Genomic DNA, 24,836 nt, shown 5'->3' on the forward strand with positions numbered 1-24,836 from the left:
TCAGATGGCTCCTGAAGTGTTTTCCAGCTGTTTTGCAGAGCTGGTGATTTTAGGGAAGTAGGGCATGTTTCAAGTAGGATTTTGCATTTGGAACTGTGGGGTTGTGCTCAGCCTCAGCACACAAGCATCCCACACTTTGTTGGAGCAGCTCCTTTTTGCCCCTTTTTTTGTTTGTTTGTTTTTTCTCTCTAAGGATAAATGTTTTGGTCTTGTTCCCTGATCAGGAGTGGGGGAGAGGAGCTGCTTTGTAGGTCTTGTTGGTGGACAGAGGGAAGCTGCTGAGGGAGGCCTCCTGTTACAGAAATCTTCATGGTCTGCTTTCACTCCCACTAGGAATGTGCAGAAAGAAGATCGCACTCCCATGGCTGAAGAGTACAATGAATACAAGCAGGTTAAGGCCAAGCTGAGGCTGCTGGAAGTCCTGATCAGTAAGAGAGATATTAGCTCCAAGATCATGTAAAGGAGGAGATTGTTTTTGCCAATAAACAAAGAGGAGAGAGCACCAAACGGACAAATGCATGAAGTGGATGCAGCGGGAGCCTGACTGGGAGAGCTGAGGAGCTCCCTGAGAACTGAAGGGTCATTCCCAGAGGTGGGAGAGGGAAGAAAAGTGGATTTCTGTAACTCTCTACATTTGCTGTTGCCCACTGTTTCTCCAGGCCTGATGCCCAAAATGGAGTTTGCCAGTGTAGGAGACACAACACTGCGCTCAGTGACTGCACTGAAGGGATCCTTCTGTTTTGATTTGCTTACAGATCCTGTAATATTTAGAATATCAAAGCCAGCCATGCTGTTCTTTTTTCCCAGGATATCATAGCAAGAGGCAAAATAGGATTAACAGTAATGAAATCATCAAATAGCTTCTATTTGAGTTGAACAGACAAGTGCCCTGACCAATATCATGTTAGGACACAGGTCAGGCAGCACCAAGACTATTCTCTTGTAGCTACAGTAAAGATTTGCTCAGACTTTGACCTGTTTGGAGTCCAGCATCTTCTGTTGCTCGAGAGAAATGCTGTAATAATCTCCTGGTCATCATCAGGCAGAGCTGGTGTGAGTTGCAGTTTTGCCCAGGCTTGTGTTGAATTTTCTTCCCATGTTTTTGATGGCCAATTCAACTGAAGTAGAAGGAAGCACCTGCATGGTTGGGGTAGTAAAGAAAATGAACCATGCAGCCAGGTTCTTACCAGCTTGTTCTGCTTGGAGGGTACTGAGACCTTCTGACCACATTTGGGCAACAGGGAAGAGAAGAGGTTTTAAATGCTTTAAGTCAGAATCCCTTGGGATTTTGGTGGTTGGTTAAATATCTGGTGTCAAATATGTGGTGGATATCTGGAAGACCCACCCTATTAGTACGTGTGCTTCATCATGATACGGACGCCTGAACCCAAGCTGAACAGTCCACACAGGTGTCCCACAAACTCACTCACCTAAATTTTCTTCTTTTGTGCACATCACCCCTGTGTGGGCTGCAGCAGCAACACTGATGGTGGCAGCAGAGGATGGGCTTTTCTTCCCAGTGTAGGCGGTACAGAGGATACCACAGGGAAGTGAGAGCATGGAGCTGTGCTCTGCCTGTGGAAAGGGCACCTGTCTTGAGTACAAGCTTTGACAATTTATTGTTTCTGACTTTCAGAAAAGAAAGTCCTGGGACACCTGATTCAAGTGTGTCTTGGTTTGAAAGACTGGTGTCTGCCAAGAAAGGCAGGAGCCTCCCTTGGAATGGAAAATGTATACCCCCTCCCTCAGAATTACTATAATTTTTTTAAATTAAGGGGCTCTCAGGCAAAGATATGAGGATAGGAATAGCAGTTCTTTACTAGTGTGTATAATAAAACAAAGAAACAGCAGCAACACAGCACTAACACCAAACAGAGCCAGAAATCCCAGTATCCCAGTCCCAGCCCCTCTCTCAGCCGTAGGCGCTGTGCCTTTGGGTGCAGTTCCAGGCGCGGCCAGCAGGGGCGCTGCTGGCTCCCGGCCGGGCTGGCAGGTGCGATGATTCCTCCGCGCCTGCAGGGGGCGCTGTGGCGCGGGCTCCAGGAGCCCACGGTGATGGCGGCTGGGCCCAGGCGGGAAGGGAGGGAAGAGAGGCTGTGCTCCACAAACCCTGGGGCAGCTGATCGCAGTGCCCCAGCAGCACTCTCATAAAAAAAGAGTAAAACAATCCTGGGGTGGTAAAGGAGATGTATCAGAAGCTCTAGAGCTGTGGCTGGAACCGCGGGATGCCTGGGCAGGCAGGGGGTGGGGAGCCACAGTGCAGGAAAGCTCGGAGCAGTGCCAGAGGCAGCAGGGGTGGGACAGAGGTGGCACAGCTCCCAGCAGGGCAGAGAGGGGCGAGCTCAGGATCCCGGGCACCCGAGCAGATGGGGACAGGTCCCTCTCTTGGTGAGGTGGGTGTTAGTAAGGTCTCAGCTCAGTGGCTGCTCTCACAAGCAGAGGCCCACCCAGAAAGGAAGAAGCAGCTCTGGGCTGGGCTCTGGCGGTGACAGTGAATTCTCCCCCAGTAAGCAACAGCTCAACCATCCTCTGATGCTGAGAGGGAGAGAGTGGGACCAGCCACTGCCCCCGCTCCTTTACTTGCCCAGTTCTCAGGGTATCTCCACCCCTAGGAGAGAAACCCCCCGAGATGAGAGAAGTGCTACCAGATACCTGAGCTTGGCCACTTATTTGTTCTTCTTAAGTATCCATAAGTACCCCGTAGTTAATGTTTCTTAGCAATTTATGGGAAAAATTCTATAGGTAAGAAGGAACAAAATAAAATGAACCTAACCCCCAACAAGGTGCTCACGTCAAACAGATGCTGCCTGAAGGACAAAAAGGCCCCACGTTCAGGGACACCAAGTCACTGACGGCTCACAGTTCCACCAGCCTGGGACACCTGGGCTCACTCCAGAGGCTTATGTGCACCCCTTGGTCTGCCCTGAGCCAGGCTCCACCCTGATACCAAGGGAGGGCACTTCTGTAATGCTTTCTTCAGCTCCCCAGGGGATCACGGCCAATGTACAGAAGCCAAATAAGCAAGATGAAATCCAGCATTGGTTGTAGCCAGGCCTCATGCATGTCACACCAGAGGAGCCAAAAGGACTCCCAGAACAACTTCTCCCCCTTCCTTCTTTATTAAGGGCAAGTGGGTTCACAAATAGTTGTATTTAGTTTGTGGTACTTACGTAAGGATACTTTATCCCTTTTCACTTGCTGTGTGTGCTGTGTGTGTTCTTGCCAAAATTGCTTCTATTTTGGTCTCTTCAGGATCCCTTGAACTCTTCCAAAGGCGGTCATGGGCTGCACGTGCCCTTTGCTGGTCAGGATGGGTGTCCTGGTTAGGGCAAATTGCCCCAACTGGTTTGGGAAATTATGTCCTTGGAGAAAAGTGGAAAAAACCTGTTTATTTAACAGGAAAAGCACCAACAAACATAAAAAATGAACAATACCAAACAATAAAACCTCTTGTTGTTCTGAAGTGATGGCAAATTCAGAAAGTTCTTTTTGTGGGGTGTAGCTCAGCTCACTGCATGTCTCTCAGTCCCTCTGGTGCTGGAATGCAGCGTCCCAGCTCTGGTGGGCCACAGGCGTGAACTCCCGGTGTTCTTCTGAGATTTTGGTCCAAAGCAGTTGTGAACAGTTCCAAGAAAAGGAAAAGCCACAGTCCAGGGAACTTCTCTGCTTCAGCTAGCTAAAAACTAACTAAAAAGCAAAAGAGAGCTCATTCTGCAGACAACACAGTCCAGGAGCCAGATGTAGGGCAGCCAGTACAGCTTCTGATAGCAAACTGCACTTCTCCTGCCGCCCCCTTCACTCTTGGAACCAGCCTTAAAGGTGTAGAACTTAATACCCAGCATAAACGGAACAGATGACTGGGGATACAGGCATCATAAAGTCACCCCAGGACATTGGGTAAGGCAGAGATGTGTTAGTGAAAGCACTTGGGATGGGGACTGATGGCTTTGTTTGGTTTTTTATTAGTTGCAGAATTGCCTGCTCCATATAAAACCAGCAAAGACTGAATTTTGTATTTCCAAACAGTCCAGAGGACTTGTGTGCTGACCTAGGGCTTGGCTTTTCAGAGGTGCTGAGTTCCCATCTCCTGAGATGGGATCTCCTCTGATCCTTGGGGGGTGTTAACTGGGCTGACAAATTGGATCAAAAAGTGCTTTGAAGGGAAACCCCCAGGGCAGCTGATCCCAGTGTCCCAGCAGGACTCTCAGAAGCAGCAAGCTGGGCAAGCAGGAATCAACATAAATCCCAGGTGGTAGAGGAGATGTATCAGAAGCTATTCTGGAGCTGTGGCTGGAACCGCGGGATGCCTGGGCAGGCAGGGGGTGGGGAGCCACAGTGCAGGAAAGCTCGGAGCAGTGCCAGAGGCAGCAGGGGTGGGACAGAGGTGGCACAGCTCCCAGCAGGGCAGAGAGGGGCGAGCTCAGGATCCCGGGCACCCGAGCAGATGGGGACAGGTCCCTCTCTTGGTGAGGTAAGTGTTAATAAGGTCTCAGCTCAGTGGCTGCTCTCACAAGCAGAGGCTCACCCAGAAAATAAGAAGCAGCTCTGGGCTGGGCTCCAGCAGCAACAGCAAATTCTCTTCCCCAAGCAGCATCTCCAACCATCCTCCACTGAAGCCAAAAGAGAGAGCTAGCCAGCAGCTGCCCCAGCCCCACCCTCCACCTTCTGAATTCTCGAGGTATCTCTCCCTTAGGAGAGAAACTCCCAGATAAGAGAAATGCAACCAGATGTCCTCCTCCCCTGAGCTTGGCCACTTCTTTTGTTTTTCTGAAGTACCCAGTTGTTAATGATTCCTAGCAACTTACGGGGAAAAAAATTCTGTAAGTAAAAAGGAACAAAAAGAAAGAAAGCTAACCCGCAACACTGTCCTTCAAAATCTGTGTCACTGAATGGGCAGGTTACATCCTACAGAGACCTCTGAAGCAGCTGCGGCCAGCACACTCTAGAATGTATTTTTCAGCTTGCTGCCACAAGCACAATAATCTCTCCAATCTTTTTCTGCCAGTTCTCTGTGGCCTTGCAGACATCATACCAGAGCTCCCCGTGGCGAGGTTCAGCATTCTCACAGTGCTCCTCACCTCTTTTTGTTTTTCCTTTGTGCCATGCTGGAGCTCAGATTTGTAAAAGAAGGCCCAGGCATCCCAGGTCAGAGTCTATCTTCGCTGTGCGGTGGAACCACTCTCTGGCCTTGGTTATTTTATGCTCACTCCAGAACAGCTTGGCCACAGCCAGCAGGACATATGGGTCATGTTCACACTTCTTGAGAGCATCCACACTCTTGGTCTTTCGTTGCGGTCGCGCTTCAAGGAAAATTGCTTCTGACCACAGGATTCCTGAACTGGGGCACTCATGCTGTGCCTTGGCCATCAGACTGTTAGCAATGTTCTTCAGCCCAGCTCGGTACTCCAAGTGTACAGACTCCAACCAGAGGTCTGGATTCTTTGGATTCTTCAGGCGAGACTTTTCCAAGATGGCTCTTGCTCTAGTCAGCTGCCCGACTTTCTCCTCCAGCCGGGACAGCAAAAGCCACAGGAGTATGGAATGGGAGCACTTCTTCAATGCTTGATGATAAGCCTCCCTTGCTTTCTCTACCAGCTCTTTTTGTTCTTCAATTTGTCCTTTCATCATCCACAGTTTGGGGAAGCCCTCATAGTGCTTCAGGGCTTCCTCACAGAGCTCCTGGGCTGCAGCAATACTCCCAAGCACCCATTCCAACTTCACAGACTTCATGAACACCCTTGCTGTGGGGGCACTGCTGCGAGCCTTTGCCAGCAGCCTCCTCGCTCTTTCATACTCACTGTTCTCTGACTCCAGCTTCACAGCAGCCAGCCAGATCTCCTTGCTGTTGGGGTTGACCTGGAAAGCCAGGGCCAAGATGCTTCTGGCTGCTGGCACATCTCCTGCCAGCCACTTGGATTTGGCTCCCATGAGCCACAGCACCTCTGCTTTGGGACAGTGAGCAACAGCTCTTTGCAAAATAGCCTCCAAGGATTCCCTGGTTCCATGGTTCTTCTCAAAGTAGGCTGCTCGCAGCCCACACACTCTTTTTGGCCTCCAAGGATTCCCTGCTTCCATGGTTCTTCTCAAAGTAGGCTGCTCGCAGCCCACACACTCTTTTTGCTCAGGAAGACTTGCAAGGCATAGGCATAAATGGCTTGGGCACACTTCAGGGCATTATGAGCAACACAACTGCCTGCATCTTCCGTCCAGGTGTGTTTCTGATCTTCTTCCTCGATCCCAATCCCAATCACAGCTCTCATGATTGCCTGGCACATGGCCACACTTCCAGCTTTATCACATTCCTCAGCATCCTGTATCCACTGCTCCCTGTTGATTTCCACACCGTTAGCCCTAAGAGATGTGATGGCTCTGTCAATGATTTTCTCCACCATCTGAGTATTTCCATTGGCTTCTTCCAGTTTGGCAGCAGTAATCCAGATGTGATGAATCCATTGGGATATTCTCCTGGGCTTTGTTAAAGACTTGACGAGCGTTCTCATATGTCTCCAGCCTTGCCAGTGCCAGCCACAGTTCAACACTGGTTGGACAGCACTCCACAGCCCGGCTCAGCATGATCCTGGCATCCTCAGGTTCCTCCAGCTCCACAGCTGCTTTCCACAAATGTACCGACTTTGGAACATACTCAAGGGCTTTCCTAAGGACATCTTTCTTGGCACGGATGTGTCTCCAGCTCTGCTGCTCTGATATAGATCCGCACAGACCGGGGCAGGTGCTGCACAGCCTTGGCCACAACAGCCTTGGCTGCATCTCCCTGCTGAAGCCGAGCAGGCTTCCAACCAGACATCCTCACTCTTAGAGCACATCTCTGTTCCTTTCTTGATGAGGTTTTGAGCCGCCTGGAGTTTGCCAGTGACCTCCTCCTGTCAGGCTGATGCTATCCAGGCTGGTGGATGATGAGGATTGGTCTCTCGGACAGATTTCAGGAGCAAACGGGCTTTTTTGATATCACTGATATCTCCTCCATGTGTGGGAATCATGGAATTCAAATCTGTCAAATATCCTTTTGGGTCCACTACAGTCTGGCCACTCACAGTCTGACACCTGGCTTAGCCTTAAATCCATCAAGGTGTTCCTGGCTTGGCCAATCTTCCTCATATCCAATTCACCTGTCCCAGGTGTCATCAAGCCTGATGTCATTCCCCCTGGGTTTGGAGTATTCAGTCCACCAAATTGTGTCTGGCGTGGGTCCACAGAAGTGTGATTTTCCACTGACTGCAAATGCTTTGCAAAGAAGCTGTCAGGGACAGGAGTCAGCTTCTCATAACGAGGATTCCTCTGCCACTTGTTCCTGGCATCCCCAGTCTTTGGAATACTCAGCCACTTCTCCTCAGTAACCTCTGCTAATTTCCGTTTCAAGTCTGAGAACTGCTGTTGAATTTTGGGTCATTCCATACAGTACTTTTCTATTTCCTCTTTTTCTCATTGTTCCCTCCTTTCTTTCCTGCATTCATCCATCCTCTTATCCAAAGCTGCATAAATAGCATCTCTTCTTCATCATCATAGGGGCCGCTTGAGAACAGGCTCTCAGCATAGCCATGGAACTCATCGTAGTTGGTGTCATTCAAATCTCCATCGTCATCATCATCTGCTCTCTGGTTCTTCTTCATCTGCTCCCCCAGAGTTCTCTTGCCCAGCGGGGCGTGCCGGTTATCCACAGGGTCGTTGGCATCGCGGACAGGGCTGATATCAGAGCGGGTGATGAAACCCATGGCACCACGGCCCAGCCCCGGCAGGTAGCCCAGGGGCACGGGCATGCCCAGGAACAGCTTCTTCTTGCTCATGATCGTGGAAGTGACACGAAACTGAAGCAGGACCAGAGCAGAGCTGGGAGCTGGGAAGGCAGCAGTGGGAGCTAATTCCGTTCCCCAAACAGTAGCTCCGACCATCCTCCAAAGCCAACAGAGAGCCAGCAGCTGCCCCAGCCCCATCTTTTACCTGCCCGATACTTGTGGTATCTCTGCCCCTTGGAGAGAAATTCCCAGAGAGGAGGAGTGGAACCAGATGCCCTCCTCCTCTAAGGCTGGCCAAGTCTTTTGTTTTTAAGTACCCTGTTCTTCTGAAGAACCCAGTCATTCATGTTTCCTAGCAACTTATGGGAAAAAATTCGGTAAGTAAAAAGGAACAAAAAGAAAGAAACCGGACTCCCTGTGATAGTTTGAAAGCAAACCAGTGGGAGACCCCAAGTCAGAACTACAATTTACTAGGAAAATTAAAATGCAGTAGTACAAAAACACTGACAGAGTCAGAATACGACCTGACACCCTGTGGGTCAGGGTGTTGGTAGCAGTCCAATTGGAATTGTGGCTGCAGTTCTCCTGCAGTGATGGATGTGGTTCTGTTGAAGCAGGGGTCCTGTAGAAGGGTGTAGTTTTCCTCTGAAGGTCCAGTGGTGGTGTAGATAGGCCTGGTCTTCTCTGGGAATCCAATGGAAAAAGGCTGCTTGTGGTGCTCCAAAAATCAGATTGTATCCAGGCAGGAATGCTTGGCTCCTCCCCCTGGGCAGAGCATCTCGCAATGGGATGATGTAATTTTATCAGTCATGCAGTGACACTCAATGGCCCATTAATGGAAGATACACCCCTGGAGGGAGGACTTGGGGTGGAAGAGAAAAAGAAAACTGCCTGACCTGGTTTTAACAGTTGGTAACAGAATAGATACTTTTGGTTACATCTTGCATTGCAACCTAAGACACCCCCAAGAGCTGGGTTCTTCCCCTGACAAGTCTTGATAAATTATATGTAGGGAACAGTCAATTTTATTTTTAAACTGATGAGACTGTAGCATTTTCTGATGCTTAGTTACTGCTGTTTACATGGTATATTGCTAGAATTTCAGACAGTTTCTATGAAATGTAAGTACAGTTATGCACTTTAGAGAGTTTATATTTTTGAACTTTGAAAACTAAAAGTAACAAAACCTATTGAGACTGTACATTAAAAGACAAAAAACAAAACAAACCAAACAAAAAAAAAACAAAAAAAACAAAAAAAAAAAAAAAAAAAAAAAAACCCAAAAAAAAAAAAAAAAAAAAAAAAACAAACAAAAAAAACCCACGTCTAGCCATCTCTCTTTTTGAACTGTTCAAGTCCTTTCCTGTGACAAAAAACAAAGCAAAACCTCAGTTGCCTCCTTGTGAAGGGAACTGCTAGAAAAGATTATGAGAAATAAGTGAATTTTAGAATTCCAGTCCTGGAAAGACATGTGCCAATGCTGAACTTTGTCCTGGGTTTGCACATGCTGTGACTCCCCTCTCCCAAAAACTGCACAGGAAACAAAACATTGTCTCTATCTCATACAGATGATTTAACTTCCCACTGACCACAAATAACCAGAAATTATGTTTGCCCCACCACACCAGGTCAATCTAAGCAAGAGCTGTGCATTTGGTTTGATGATTTGTTGATGTGCCAACATCAATGATTACTGACTGGAGAACATTAAATACAAGACTGTGCTTTTAAAAAGGTGTGAAGTACTGCACAAAATTGTACTTTATGTAATATAAATAAGCTGTTTAGTGTAAGACAACCTCTTTCCATGTCACTAGAACAAAGCTGTCTGCTGTAGGATGGCAGTAGGGTCTGTTGGGCTTCACATGCACGGGGGGCCACCTTGGACACGTGTCTGTGTTACCACATTGTGGTATAATAAATCATTAAAATGCAAATGCTGGCCATGAATGGGTTGTGCACAAAATAAGATTGCAGGAGTGAAAGACAGAGGGAAAACTTGTCATTCTAACAAGTTGCATTTGGTTTTATTCTGTTTACTCCGAAATAAACAGTTGAATAACGGATGTTTCTGTTAATGACAGTGAAATTAAAGCATTTTTCCTTTTAATCATTCTGCTGATACACTGGTTGTTATTTTTGGTGTGTGCAAGTTTCAGAGGGTAAGTGCTGCCAGCTATCCTCCCTCCTGAGGAGCTGTCTTTGGAGCTGTTGGCTGCTGCCAAGGTGAGAGCTGGGCACCAACACAAAAATTGTTACAGTTCGAGTTAAAAAAAATGTCTGCAGCCATTCCACTACCTGGAGAAGTACAAAGTAACCCAGAGGTGGTAGAAGGGGAGTAAATGAAGCAGAGTGGGCCTGGTGTAGCACAATTAATTGTGCCAATGGCCAAGCAGCATTTCCTGGGCTCGTCCTGTTTCTCCCTCAAGTGTTCACTAAGGTTTTGGTGCCTTTGGCTGCCACAGCATGTGGTGTCAGAGGCCCTTGGCTTGGGGTGGAATACACAGGAATTGGCTCTGAGAGTCCACACTGGACAGCCCACCCCACACACCCGCTGCATGTCTTGGTGCCCTGCGTTTAGAGGATTCATGGAAAAAGCTCTTGCCCTTGGAGATTGGAGTGGATTAACATCTCCAGCTCTTGGAGAGGGCAGTCAAGTTTCACCAACCTGCATGGTCACTGACAGCATGGAGAGTGGAAAACTTCCTGGACCTTGTATGGTCAGTAAGTGTACGATCCTTGTGCTTCCCTTTGGACACCTGCATGCAGGGAACCAGCTCCTAGAGTAATGGATATGTACATACATCAAACACCACTTAGTTTTGCAAATAACTTGGTGTATAGCAAATATTGGGGTTGGCTGAGTGCAGAAGCCAGCATCAGGGAGGGTGTGGGTGCCTGACTGAAAAAAATTTGTTAATAATCCCTTTTCTTCAGACTGCATTTGGTGTACAAAAGCAACTTGGGAATGCATTCCCCAGCTAATGACATCTCAGTGACTCCAGGCTCGGGTCTCTGTTTACATGATTTATGTAAAAGCAACTTCAAACTGAATCGATGGTGTCCTTTTAAACATAAATGGACTGAAAAACATTATGTGTATGCTTTGTGTTTTGTATGAAACAAGAAAATACAACTATTCTGACTGCAGGTGTTTGGTGACAGCTTCTGTTCTGTGTGGGATGCTGCCAAAGATGGCTCAACTCAAAGTGACTCATAAAGTCCTCAACAGCCCTGGCCCCTCCTGCCTCCTCCTCCTCAGCTGAACAGGGCTGACACTTGCTACTGGAAAAGAGATATCTGATGTATAAATATAAATGTACACACATTTTGCATTTATGTAATATATAAAACATATACACACTTACCTCTGTAGTGTAATAGGTGTTATCTACAATAACACAACCCACTATATACAAAATACAGACTATATACACTAGATGCAACAGCAGCTAGACCTTACACACTAATACAGGTCACACAGTAATGTGCACACATTTCATTGTATATAAGAGCATATGTGCATACTCCTGTGTCTACATATGATCCATCCACCTAAACAAATAAATATGTGCAATATATGTGTCTAACCAGACATGCACTGATGGAATGACTGAGGGCTGGTCTCGAGTCCAAGCTCTTCCTTGCAGGACTCCCCTTTGTCTGAGACAGGACAGGGGGAGAGGCAGTCCTGGTGCCTGAAGCAGCCTCTCCTTTGCTCCCCAACATGAAAAGGCAGCCACTCCCATCAGAATCAAACATCAAATTTATTGCATAATACTGTACTATGTACACACACATCGAAAATAAACATTTGATATAATTGTATATTTGTCTTCAATGCTGCATTAGAAAGAGGCTGGGGAGCTCTCGATGTAGCCCACAGCTCGTCTTTAAAAAAAAGAAAAATCCAGAAGCCTAAAACCTTTTGTTACGAGGTGCAAAGTTCAATACTGTAAATTGAACATGGTGCATAAATACTATGTCCTAATAACAAGTCAATGTCAAAACCACCCTAGGCTTAAAATGACATTTACATCAAGATCTGAAAAATGGCAGGGGGGAAGGGAGAAAAATCATTCAAACTTCACTTAATGGGACAATGAGTGGGTAATTTGAGGAAAAGAGGACAAAAGCTCTCCAATCATACAGGACAGATTTAGGTAGAGATTTTTCTGCATGTTCAGTCTAATTCGTAGAGATTGTCTTTCAGGCCCCCTGGCAAACAGTTGCCAAGTGAGAGGGCTGTTCTCAAACAGCAAAGCAAGTAAGCCTAACTGCAAAGATCAAACAAATCTCCAGACATGGGGCTATGGCTCTCTGGGATCTTCTTTGACCTGACCTGATGAGACTGGAGAGATTGCACACACCTCCCACACCCACACACCCTGCACTCGCACATCCACACACACAGCTCCTCTGGACAAAGGTGGCAGCAGTAAAAGCAGCCACCCCACCTTGCACTGGAGCAGCAGGGCTGTTGGGATGGAAAAAGAGGGCGCCCACCCAGTGAGACTGCAGACTTGCCAGGACAGTAACACAACATGAGGGAGGCATTCAGAGAAACCTGCTGTGATAGGCAGGGTTTGTGCTTCCACAAGCCTGAACACAAACCCCACTCCAGAAGGATTCTGAGGCTTGAGAAGCTTGAAAACAAAATTCAAGACAAGTGAAGAAAAACAAACTAACCTCTGTAAACTACCATATTTTCCATGAGACATCCTGGTGCAAAAAGGTGGAACATCACTAATGCATTGCTCTGGGGTCACAAATGACATCCCAGCCCAGTACCATCCTCCAAGGACTGAAGGGCAGAGGAGATATTTCCATTCAAAGCAAGCAAGAACCAGCTTGCATTTAAAAAGGGAGGAAGAAAGGGTGGTGGGGGGGAAATCACAGCTTTTCAAAGAGGAGATCGCTATTTTGTCCTGTTTCCACCATACCCTCAATGCAAGGGACATCAAAATATTTCAACTGAACTAAAAGAAGAGGTAAGAGTGTGTGTGTGTGTGTAAGGGGACAACAAAAACAAACTACCATGAATTGCCAGGAGGGCAGTGATGCAAGTTGGAGGGGAAACAGAAATGCCCACTGAACTGGCTTTGTTCAGTAGATGAAAAAATTCAAAGCAAGAGCCTCTTCCTGCTGAAGCCCCACAAAATGCTGGCAGCATCAGGCTGAGACTGCATCATGTGTACTATTATTATTATTTCTATTTACCCACCCCCCAGAAAAATAAACAAAAAAAAAAAGAAGAAGAAGAAAAAAAAGTAGTTCAGATCTATTCCCTTACAAAAATAAAGCCCAAGCCCATCGTTCTGTCGCTCAGCATCCACGAGTCTGTGCTGGCCCCGCGGGGTCAGGCCAAGCTGAAGCCCTCGTAGTGGTCGATGGCCTGCACGAGGCGGGCGCTGAGGATCTCCTTGCTGCTGTACTTGGGCAGGTCCAGCAGGTTGTAGCAGGTGTGAGCCACGGGCAGGTACTGCTCCCCGCTGGGCGTCGACTGGATGATGATGCGCAGGCTGGACATGCCATAGATGGGAATGCGGTCGCTGCCCGTCAGGAACACTGCAAGAGGCACAAGGGAGGCCGGGCAGGTGGGACAGGTGAGGAACCTCCCACCAGGGCTGCACCCAGGCAAAGCTCAGCCCCACTGCCTGGAGGGGCTGAAGCCCTGACTGGACTCCATGCAGGGCCTGGCTGGCTCCCAGGGGAGCTGCAGCACAGCAAGGCCAGTGCCAGGCACGAACTGGCCTTTATCCTTCCAGCAGTCACAGAATCTGACTGGCTGAGGTTGAAGGGACCTCTGGAGGTCCTTGGGGCCAACCCACTGCTCAAGCAGGGCCACCTAGAGGCAGCTAGGTGGCCAGGAGAGAAGGGAAAAAACCCAATAGAGGGAAGCCCCAGCTCTGACTAGCAGATATTGTCATTCATGCTGGATCAGCCAACTGAATGCAATGAAGCTCTGCAGCCACTCCCCCCCAAGTCTTTCAATCCCAGGAGATGCTGCACCACTGCAAGGTACTTACAGAGAAATTTCTTCTTCTTTTCCAAGGGAAATTCATGGAAGGTCTCCCAGAACATTCTCACAGTTGGGTGTGTGGCAGTGTAGTCTCCCTTATAGACAGCGCTCTATTAAAAACCAAAATACCACATTTTCAGCTGGCACTAGAAAGCAAAGACTAAGCAGAACCCAGACCTGATCTTTTCTAGTATCTGACATTACACCTATACCTGACAGCTTTGAAAGGAAACACAAGATGGGGGATGCACAATGGCATGGCTCAAAGACATGGCAAGGGTTCTCCTAGCAATGTGAGGAAGGCAGACATCAGCCTTCTGCTTTTCAGCTAATTACAAGTGTGGAGAGCAATTCTGGAGTGCCTTTTCACAGGCTGAACTCATGAACAGGATCACACACTCTGCACTGTGAGTGACTTGCTGATCTATGGATTTTGAGAGGATACAACCCTTTCTGGGTGACCAGACTCCCCTTTGAACCCTTGTGTAGATTTTGCCCTTGTGCAGTGGAGTTTTACTACAGGTGAAGACCCTTTGTGTCCTCCCTTTGGCCATAGATTTCATCCCTAAAAAAAGCAGATGGAAGTCCTTCTCCCTGTCCTTCCTCATCCTGAATTTCCTCCCTGAGCTTTATCTGTAGCAGACCAGCACAGTGAGAAACTTTTCACGTGAGTGACAGCAAGGTGTACAAGGAGCATGAAAAAAAAAGCACTGTGGGCTTATCCCATCTCCTGACACAGAATAATGCCCATCTCATGCAACTGCACAATCCTGGCACCTGTGCAAAATAAAAAACAGTACAAGAGGGAAGCTTTACCTCCTCCAGTTCCTCCCAGTTGTAGTTACTGTTTCCAACTATCATGGCCCTGAGCTCCGTGGGCTGGAAGAGTTCCAGGACCTTCCCACCACACACTTTCAGGAAGCCAGTAGAAAAGGCTGTGTACCACTCTTGGACGGAGAGGTTGAAGATGTAATTTACGTAGGCTTCGACAAACTCTTCCCTAATGCATTGAGAGAAAGCAGGCAGAGGAAAGCACTTTTAATCATATGTCTAAGCAGCAGCACTGCCAAGTTTTCCTGCTTCTGCTTGTGAAGTGTTTTGCAATTAAGAGTCTCCAGCAGCCTCAACCCACTGCCCTCCTCTCACCAAGTCCCTGCAACATGGACAGAGTGCTCAGCAGCAAGGGCTACCGTGTGTCTGCTTATTCCCTGGCAGTGGTGGCATGGGAGGGCCCCCAGGTTCTCTGCCACCAGTAAAGCTGAGGAGGTTGCAGCTGGAAGAAACATTTTGGCCATTTGATGGAGTTCTGACCACATACACTATGCAAAAGCAGCGAGGGATAGGTGAGGAAGTAAAAAGGAAATAAGAAAGCAGATTAACAAAACCAAAAACGTGGACTAAGAAATCATATACCAAAGGGGGAGTTATTTTCCAGTGCACTTGTTTTATTGTCATTTTCCCCATAGTCACCTGAGCATTAGGGAAATTCAAGCTGATTAAGCACTTAACTGTTGCTTAATTCCTCTCTGGCTGTTACGGTCATGAACTCTGTGTCAAGAGCATTTATGAACTCCAAAGGAGAAAGGGAAAATGCAGGCATTTCCTACTCTGAACTTGTCAGTTACAGCAATCCTGTGCATTCCCCCAGTTCCCAATGAACCTTCCTCACACAGGAAGGGCAGTGCCCACAGACATGCACACAACAAACTACTCAGGCCATAGGGTGGCAAATTGGTCCCTGGCCTCTAAACGCAGAGGTGGAGGAAGTCATTAAGCACTGTAAGGTAAATTGACAGTCATGTCTAGACTTGGATCTAGAGGTTAGCTTGAGTTCAGTACTCCAGTCAGGATAAAGCAATTGAATTTTGGAATGTTAAGCTGGTGGAACTACACACTAGCCTTTCTCCTTAAGGATTTTCTTCCCTTGTTTCCTATCCTGACTTAATAAACAGTTCCAGTAGTTAACCCTGGTGCTCTTCCCAAGTGTTCTCAGCTAACATCTTTGCTCCTTTGTACTAGATGGCATACAGTAAAAAAAAGGCAGGTTTTCTTTTAAATGTATATGCCCAACCTAAAATCCCTAAAGGGTCCTAACACTGGCATTTTTATCTTTCCTTCACTGTTGCAGGGGTAGATTAAACACTCCTCTGTTTTACCTGAAGTCCATCTTCTCTTTGCAGGGAGCTAGAAACCCATGTGGGTTTTGCATGGAGGCAGCTCTTTAGCTGTGTAATTGAACCATTTTGGGCAGTAGTAAAGTAGGTAAGAAGTTAGCAAAGACAAATCTTTTGCTATAGCAATGGCTTCAGACACATTCAAAACCCTTTTAAATAATCAGATTAATAGGAAATTACTTCATCTCCAGCCTGGCCAGCCAGGTCTTCAGCAATCCTAGTACAAGTCCCTAACCGTGCTGCTGAGTAGTCACTGGATCACAATGTTTTGCCAGCAGAGAAAGAATGTGAAGACTGCTTCAAGTAATAAAGGCACTTGTAGAAATCCAATTACAAGATTATGGGAAGAAAATAGTTCAGCAGCTGACAAAAAAAAAAAAAAGGGGGGGGGGCGGGAATGGTAGCTGTGCTAGTAAAAACTCTGGGATGTTCAGTCAAATGGAAAGGGATCCAAGTACAGCAGCTCCTTCTGGCTGTGATCAGGGATGGGAGTCAGGCCATGCTCAAAGGAAAGTTTCCAGCTCCAGAACAAGGAGTACAAACAAGTCTGCCAGGCTCAGTTTTGTTGGTTACATACAGTTTCCCTCTGAGCCATCAGGGGTATTACCCTGGGCCAAAATCATGTCTCAAATGTCTACTTAAAATGAGAAAAACTACTATAGGCCTTTTATAGGGAAGATGTCAATCCAAGCGCATGGTACATTTTCCAAACATTGGCAGAAAGATGATGAAAACTTGATTTTTGTTCAAGTGCCCAGTAACTTTTGAGCAACTGGTCTTAAAGTTTGTTTGCAGTGACTGCTAATTAGCCCCCACATTTCTCTTCAGCCAGAGTTTCTGTGGCACATGACTCCACCACAAGCACAAGTCCATCCCCACAGGTGCCCCACTTGCCTGTTGTCCTTCTGCACCAGGATTTTATCTCCACCTTCAATCAGGTTCTTCTGCTCTGTCACACCATAGCTCTCCCTGCAGATCTGTACAAAACCAGGAAATTAATTTTACCAGAAGTATTTTCCACGGCATGTGCCTATAAGAAAGCCACAGAAAATGGTATGTGCAGGAACTTCTGTTCTCTGCTCCAAGTACCCTGTGTGCTTCACCACCCTCCATCACCTACATTTGCTGTTGGACTGCTATTAAGTTGAAATGTGAACTTAGAAACTAATAAAAATTATTTTAGGTACATTTCCTGGGGAAAAAGCCCCAAGAGATTTATAACTAAAAACCAACTGTTTTTAACTAAGCTCACGACTTCCAGCAATAAAAATTACTCCCTTTTTAACAGAAACTCAGTGGGTTAATTCATCCTTTCTCACTGGAAGAAAAAATGACACAGACATTTTCCTGCTTTTGCCAGCCTAGGATGGCAGCAGTACAAACCTACACTCTGCACACTAACTGGTTACCCGAAAAGAATGTGAAAGGGTCATAGACAAAAGAGACCTTATGTGTGAAAAAGAATTTGGAGAAGAGTCTCTTTTGTTACTTTAAAGGTATGCTTTTTTTACACAGCCTCCATTACCATCACAATGGCTCCATTGCCTCATCCCAAGTTACAGCTCTGAACTGCAGGAGACACAGTCAGGTGCAGGTCTGACTCACCCCAGAAGTAAATTTGATCTAAGAGAGTTTATGTGCTCTCATTCACACAAAAAGGAAATGGGCATCACTCTCCTTGCTCAGCAAGGTTCTTCACAGTGTGGAGCAGTTTTATGGTACCTTGTTTTTACCCCAGGGCAGGCCTTGGACAGATGGACAAAAAATGATCCAGATCAAGAGTAACACATCACTCACAACCTGTTAGAGCATCAGGTCTTTGAACAGTGACAACAAGGCTGTTTTGAAAACCACTCAGCTTAATCTACTTATTAGCTCAGTTTTTAGGACCACATACATACAAAAGAAGAAGGGAGTTGACAACAAAGAACATTTTAAGATTAGCATGGCTATGTGCTATAGGCATTTAGAATCAGCCAGAATACACAGGAAAATATAGACAGGCTTCAACTGTACCATAGTAATCAGAAAGCTGATATGCCAAATGTGTCTTACTGTAAAATTCAAACAGAATGTCTCCTCCACATCTTCCCCAGGGTAATCTAAAAGTTGCTGGAGACTCCTAAACAACAAGTAGGGAAAGAAAAGAAAAAAAAAAAAAAAGAATAATCAGAGATTTTAAAAGCCATACCTCTAACAGGGAAAACAAACTCAGCAGAAGTAAACAGCATCATACATGTGGGTAATAAGATTGCAAGAGAGAGAATCTGAGTCACCTGAAGCAGTAAGAAAGAAATACACCTCAAATAAAGAGATGCTTTGTTAGAAGCAGGATAAATGCCAGTCCACAGAAACTATCAATACAGTCTATGACTACCTAGTTCATGGACCACCTTTAATAATCCTGGCTTTGGAACAGAACTACATTCCCAGTTCTAAAGTTCTAATTCTATGTCACCACCACACAAAGGTCTGACGGAATCGAGGCAGAGACAGAGGTGGGCTGTATCTGTATGCCCCATCATATAGAAAATACTCTGCTACCCCTCAGAATCCTGCTGCTGTCTTCCTGGCATTTTATCTCATTATTGATAAATACAGCTGTCATTTTGTGTAGATGAATCAGATGGCAACTCAGAAACAGAAATAAGACAGCAGCCAGATGGTGGGATCTTAACTTCTCAGTGTCAGGAGGAACCAGTATCCCTATGCAACTAGGTAAAAAAAATTCAATACACCGCTTGGAAAAAGTAATTCTTTCACTCTATTCAACTTCTTCCTGTCATGGGAGCAGGTCAGAGCTGCTCTGGTTCATGGATGGGATGATTCACAGCCCTACACACAACTCCCTGCTTGCTAGTCTGAGCCTGGCTCAAGGGGAAGGGCTGAGGCTGGGATCCGGGATCACGCACACAACCACACAGGGCAGGGACAGGCTTCCACTCCTGCTCTCAAAAGGGGGTGTGGGGCGTGTCCTTTTGGCTGTGTTGGCACCCAGCTTCTGGGGGTCAGGAGGGTGGGAGCCTAACCAGATTGATCCAATAGCCTGTGGGAGAGAAGTCGTACACAAAATCCACCACCAGCTCATGTGTTTTCACAGTCACACAAATTAGTCAGTCACTCAAAAGGATTAGGAGGTGTTTTATTCATCAGCTTTTATCTAGTTTGGCACTTCCCGTTCTTAGCTGGATGGTCTACCTTCCAGAAAAGCTGCAAATTTTGATTTTCATACCTTCCTTCTGTAGGGGACAGCTCCTTCAAATCCTCTAGGCAGGGCTTCACATTCAAGAGTTTTTTGTACAGAGCCAAGGGAAAGTGAAGGTCTACCACTGTGAAATTGTAGATTGCAAGACCACATATGATGCCAATCAAGTGAAACCAGTTGTGTTCTACAAAACACTGCAAAACCACACAGAGAAATCCTGATGAGACACACTGTCACTGGTGCAATGCACAGTACCCTTTCCTCCATGCACTAAGAAGCCAGACCCTGCTTTTCCAACCGGGACAGAGTCAGAGAGCTCACCATCAGGTGCCATTTTGGTTGTAAATTTCTTGGTGGTGTGTGGCACAGAAATGAATTTTCAAAAACCATGCTCTATTACTTCTGTAAGCCATGCTCACTGTAGGAACAGCAGCTTTCCACCCTACCTGCCTTTTAGTTCCTTTTCAAACACCTCTGCGTTTAAACACTAACGGTGCTTCAGCGTTTACTGTCTATGTACTGCAAGAAAATGTGTTAACAATCCTCTCCCCACTACCCATCCTATTTTCTATTAAAAGCTTTTGCATCAGCACAGTTCTACCCAGGCAGACACACCAGCAGAGGTGCCAGCACAGGCCTCCTTCTCCTCACCCACCGACTCTCACGCTGCTGTGTCAGCCCCAGGCTGGCTGCCCACGCTCGTTAAATGCTCCCAATACACAACTCATTTCCAGTGCTCACACCGTCATCACTCCTGGTGCCAAAATACTTGTTTCATAGTACTGACATTATGAGTGAATGCTCTGTAATACTGTTCACAAGTTACAGGAGGCACCAGCCACTTCCTTCCCTGTAACACACCTAGCAGGACAGCCTCACCTTAAGGGAAGACTGACAACATCATTTCCCACCTTGCTACCTATGGAGGTGAGGAAAAGGACATAAACCACCATCTCCAGCCATCTGACAAATACAGATCTTGCACTCCACACTCTTCTAAAACCAACAACTTTCCTCTACAAGCCATGCTCCTTGCTGCTTAAGAGCTTCCTCATAAAAAGCATTAACAACTTTAGATCCTGAAGGCGATAGTGATGCTTGGCTAAGTGGATTGGCTGCAATTATGTGAACAGCAAGGGAGACACAGAACTCTAATGCCATTACCACCTAAACCTCTCATTCTGTAAAACAGCACATGACCATCACATTGATGATAATAAGAGTACTATTACTTGTCACCTGACCCTTAATACAAGTTTTATTATGGGAGAAGAATAAAGAGAGAGAGCCAAGTCTTTAACAGGCACAACCATCACCATTCTACTAAGGTTAATGGACCTATTTACACTAACTGAAAATAGAGTCCACATTGTATCAGGAGTAGAAAATGAGAGGAAGAACATTTCTTTCCCATAGTTTGCCACTAACTTCCCTGTCATTTAAATGCAGCATATTATTCCAACCTGCATGTACCGAGGGCAAGGGCTTACCGTGTCTGAAAACCACAGCAGGTTTGACTCTGGGTAGTAAGTGAACATGCCATAGATAGGGTTGAGTAGTTCTTTCAACAACAGGAGGAAAAATTCCTTTGTCACTCCTCCAGCATCAACAGCTTCCTCACCATCAAAGATGACCTGTAGAAAAAGCAGGGACAGTGAAGGAATGCAGAGCTGAGACTGAGTGAATCAGACCTCTCTAACTGAGAGCCACACAAAGCAATCTGACCAACATGCCCAAACCCATGGCAACCCACGAGCTCATTTCAGTGCTCTGCCTGCAGGGACAGAAAGGGAACAGGGGTGGCAAATCAGCTATTTTGACAATGTTTAAATCCTCACGCCAATCACAAATAACCACCTGTTGTCCCAACAATCAAAGCAGCAGCACAACAGCAGCTACTGAAGACGGTGGCAATCTCTCAGAGATTAAATACATCCTATTGTAAACAGCCTGTTCCCGCAGAAGGGCAAAACAGAGATTGCATAATATCACAAAATGCTTCCCCCCCTGGCCCCTGTACACCGAACACACCAGGAGAAGAGAGCAACTCCTGTGCTCGCCTTCTTGTAAACTATCCACTGCCAAAGCACTCCAGGGGTCAGAAGAAAGACTCACTCCTTGCACTGACCAGACCAAATGTTCCTGTGAGCAACACCTATGGAGAAGTTACTGCACACTGGTGAAAAGGTAATGTGAATGGCTGAAAGGCTACGGAAATGTTTGTTAAATGAGAGGGTGCTAGAGATATGGGGGAAACTTACTTTGAGAGGTTTTTTCAAGTCAATGTCTGAATGGATGCTCAACTCCCTTAAAGCATCACCAACTAAGTTACTCCTGCGAACATGAAGTACCAGGAAAGGGCTTCTGGCCAGCAGAGGCTCCAGGGTGAGAAGCATGAAGACATTCTGCAAATTTGCACCATTTATTGCAACCTGCAAATAAAAAGAGAAGTGAAAAGCAGCCTATGCCTAAGCCTTTTTTTCTTCCTGTGAAAGGAAAACAGTTAACTACATGCTTCATGCTCCTTTCTGCCTTTTTGGTTTCTCCAGGGTTCAAGAATCCCATGCTCCCTCTGTACAGTGTGTGTGTGCCTGCATGTCCTGCCAGTGTGTGCCAGTGCCCAACGCTGTGCCCATCTCAGGAGGGACCTGTGTGAGCAGTGCCTGGCACTGGGGCATTTCCACTGGCACAGAGGCCAGCTGCCCCTGTCACAGCCTGGCTGTGAGCTGCCTTGGCTGCCACCTGCAGGGTGCTGGAGCTGCACACCTGCTGTCAGCACTCTCCTGGAGGGACTGTGCCCTCACTGCACCTGGGTGGGTGGGCTGCTGGCAACAGCTGCTGCCTGCACCCACAAACAGCATCAGCAGCTGGTCTACAACACTCACCTCACTGTTAGAAGGAACAACCACTCCTGCAGCAGGCAGAAATGTCAAAACAAGTGTTCACTTACCCAGACTTTTGTCTGCTTATCCAGTCTTACAGCTCCTCACCTTACTCCTTACCCTTGGATTATCATAAATATATAACTACCCCTTCCCTGTACAGTTTAAATTTCCACCATGTGTACATCTGCCAGTCGTGATGTTGCCAGACAAACATTTTGAAGGGGAAGATACCAAGCACTGCCTCTGCAGTATCCGGGGCAAAGAGATTGCTACGCTCCAGCTTCACTGCTCTCCCATACCATGGAAACAATCAAGTGTTGCACACCAGCTCGCAAGTTAACACCCTTTCCATGCAGGCACCATTGCAAAAAGCAAAGAAAAAGAAACATGTCAGGAAAACTGGGAGAGAGAGTAATTACCTGCATCTGTAATTCTGCATCTGTCTGTAACATCTTGGTCTTAGCCTGAGCATCAAAGATGAAAGGGTAAGAGCAGAGAGTCACAGCGTCCTGCAAGAAACACAGGCAAGATCTGTTCCTATCCACAGCTTCCAAAGCACTTCTTTAAATAGGAACAATATAGTAATTTAAATAAGAACAATCTTTAAACAATTTTCTTACCTGCATGATTGACGGCCTTACTTTCTGTGAAAGAAAAAGAGAAGTATGAAAATCTTTTACTCTTTCAATTTTGTGTCTCATGGTTTTTTTGGATGGACTAGTCCAAAGTTGACCCAAAGTAAATTTTCCTCCTTTGGGACCAACAACCCATTTTTCTTCCTCTTAAAGAAAAGCATGGGAACTTCCTTCTCAAGAAAATGCACAAGTCTCATTCAAAACATGAACATCAAACATTACTAAGAGGACTGACTGGCACAGAATCCTGTGTTGGTCTGCCATGGGTGAAACTTGCTCTTATGAAGAGTAACAAATGCAGAAACCATATGAAACAACAGGAGAGACCATAAGGCCACTACATGGTGATACAAGAACACCCCTGCAATGCAAATTACTCATCATTAGCCATATTGATACATTTTTAACTATCCCTTACATAAATTTAAGCCAGTACTTCATTGTTATGCTCACTAAAGGTAAGCACAGCAGCACTATTTCAATGATGGAAAGTAAAGGATGGGAGCACAGCACACAAACACTTACAAAGCCCATGAAAACACACACAAAAGTTATCACTACAGTCAGGTTTTACTCTTGCAGCATCCCTTGGCAGATGTTTTTTGGTGTTTTTTTTTTTAACACTTGAGATTCCTTTCCTTGCTATGATTAAATAATCTCACTGTGTTCCCACACAGCATATTCCAGCCCTTAGTTTAGTTATCTCCTTTCTTACAGATGGGAAAGTGAGACATAAAAGAGGTGAAGGGTCTTACCCAAGATCACCCAGCAGGTTACTGGAAGAGCCAGGAACAGAACCCACATCTCTTGAGGCTTGGTTCAGTCCCCTAGCCAGAACGCCACACTGCCTCCTCTTACAGAGCAACATTTTAACATCACTGGCTACATTATTCACAATACCTGCCTAAACAGCAGAAGTAAAGGGCAAAAATTATAATTTTAGAATACAGGACTTGGCTCCTGAGGTCTCGATTACATTAAAAGGATCCAGTGACTGAATTAATCACCTCGTGCAAAGACTGAATGGAATTCACATTAACAATCACAGAGACTGTTGCAAGCTTTGGTTAAATATTGCTAGCTCCAACTCTTTTGACAGCCTTTTAAAGTCAATTTTGTAAAGCACTCAGATCTGAGATAGTTAACATACAGAAGCTCCTGTACTGAATACATTATGCTCTGATTAAGGATATTGGAAATACAGGTCTACAGCCAGAGACACAAACATGGACAGCTATTTCATGACTATACATAAAACCTCTTACCATTCCAGCCTGGTGCAAAAACCACATGAGATAATCCTCCTGAATGTCCACTAAGCTGGAAATCTCAGGGATATAAAACTTATCATATTCCACATGTTTAACCTTCTGATTCACCTAGTGAAGAGAACAGATGGAAATATTTGACATATTTCAACATATTTTCAGGTTTGCTTTCATAAATTCAGTTATAGCAGCTTGTAACAAAAGGACACTGAATGCTCTACAAACAATACACAATCTCTTCTATTCTGGCACAAACCACAAAGAATCAAAGAGAACCTCTTCGTAACTTATTTTAGCTCCCTCTCCTCCTCACCCCAACCACCCTGCAACAACACAGTGACAGCAGAGATCATCAAGGGACAGGTGTCTGTGATGCCATTCTTTTGGGTAACTTTATTTCAAGTCTTTGAGACAGGACTAAAGAATCTTCAAGAACCTTGGACTTAGGAAAGCCACTAACATCTTTCCCACGTTGTGACTTGCCACGACTGGCCAAGGGTAGACAGGACTGAATCATCTTGAGCCAACACGTGCCCAGGCTTTCCTCTCACCTTGTGGAGTTTCTCCAGAAGCCTGAGAGCAGCTGTAATGTAGCTGCTGAACAGGACTGGGATCAGCAGTGTCTTCCTTCCACTGAGGAGGTAAACCACCGCACCTTTATAGAGGTCCACAAGCCTGAGGAAGTATCTTGGGCACACCTGAGACCACCAGTTATCTGGAAAGCAGAGGACATCAATGTAAACCTCAATCAAAGGCCAGAATATCCCCTAAATAAGGGGCTACAACTGAAAAAAAGGGGAATACATCTGAAGACTCTCAAATAGCTTCCCTATTCCTGCCCAAGCTGTAGGAACAGGAAAGCAAGGCAGTCATCGAAATACCAGAAACTGAAAAGC

The 24,836-nt window shown here is 46.1% G+C and overlaps 2 protein-coding genes and 1 pseudogene across 12 annotated transcripts in view; 1 reads left to right on the forward strand and 2 right to left on the reverse strand.

The window, feature by feature from the left end:
• The window catches only part of FAM13A (family with sequence similarity 13 member A), a 121,036-nt gene extending 117,573 nt beyond the window's left edge, over nt 1-3,463 (forward strand). For all 9 annotated transcript variants that reach the window (XM_041488232.1, XM_041488234.1, XM_041488235.1 and 6 more), the window contains one exon: nt 334-3,463. In XM_041488232.1, the coding sequence (XP_041344166.1) occupies nt 334-460 (127 nt within the window). In that variant the 3' untranslated portion in view covers nt 461-3,463. The remainder of the gene's footprint in view (nt 1-333) is intronic.
• LOC121364740 lies at nt 3,361-10,594 on the reverse strand (annotated as a pseudogene).
• A 905-nt stretch (nt 10,595-11,499) lies between these two features.
• LOC121364738 (probable E3 ubiquitin-protein ligase HERC3) overlaps nt 11,500-24,836 on the reverse strand; it is a 43,441-nt gene continuing 30,104 nt past the window's right edge. For all 3 annotated transcript variants that reach the window (XM_041488228.1, XM_041488227.1, XM_041488229.1), the window contains exons 14-25: nt 24,492-24,655; nt 23,938-24,051; nt 22,658-22,681; nt 22,457-22,546; nt 21,414-21,584; nt 20,643-20,786; nt 19,180-19,346; nt 18,003-18,069; nt 16,842-16,924; nt 14,590-14,773; nt 13,781-13,883; nt 11,500-13,319 (exon numbers count right to left, since the gene is read on the reverse strand). In XM_041488228.1, the coding sequence (XP_041344162.1) occupies nt 13,111-13,319; nt 13,781-13,883; nt 14,590-14,773; nt 16,842-16,924; nt 18,003-18,069; nt 19,180-19,346; nt 20,643-20,786; nt 21,414-21,584; nt 22,457-22,546; nt 22,658-22,681; nt 23,938-24,051; nt 24,492-24,655 (1,520 nt within the window). In that variant the 3' untranslated portion in view covers nt 11,500-13,110. The remainder of the gene's footprint in view (nt 13,320-13,780; nt 13,884-14,589; nt 14,774-16,841; nt 16,925-18,002; nt 18,070-19,179; nt 19,347-20,642; nt 20,787-21,413; nt 21,585-22,456; nt 22,547-22,657; nt 22,682-23,937; nt 24,052-24,491; nt 24,656-24,836) is intronic.

This window comes from Pyrgilauda ruficollis, unplaced genomic scaffold (assembly GCF_017590135.1).
Source record: "Pyrgilauda ruficollis isolate IOZ18807 unplaced genomic scaffold, ASM1759013v1 scaffold89, whole genome shotgun sequence".
NCBI classification, from domain to species: Eukaryota; Metazoa; Chordata; class Aves; order Passeriformes; family Passeridae; genus Pyrgilauda; species Pyrgilauda ruficollis.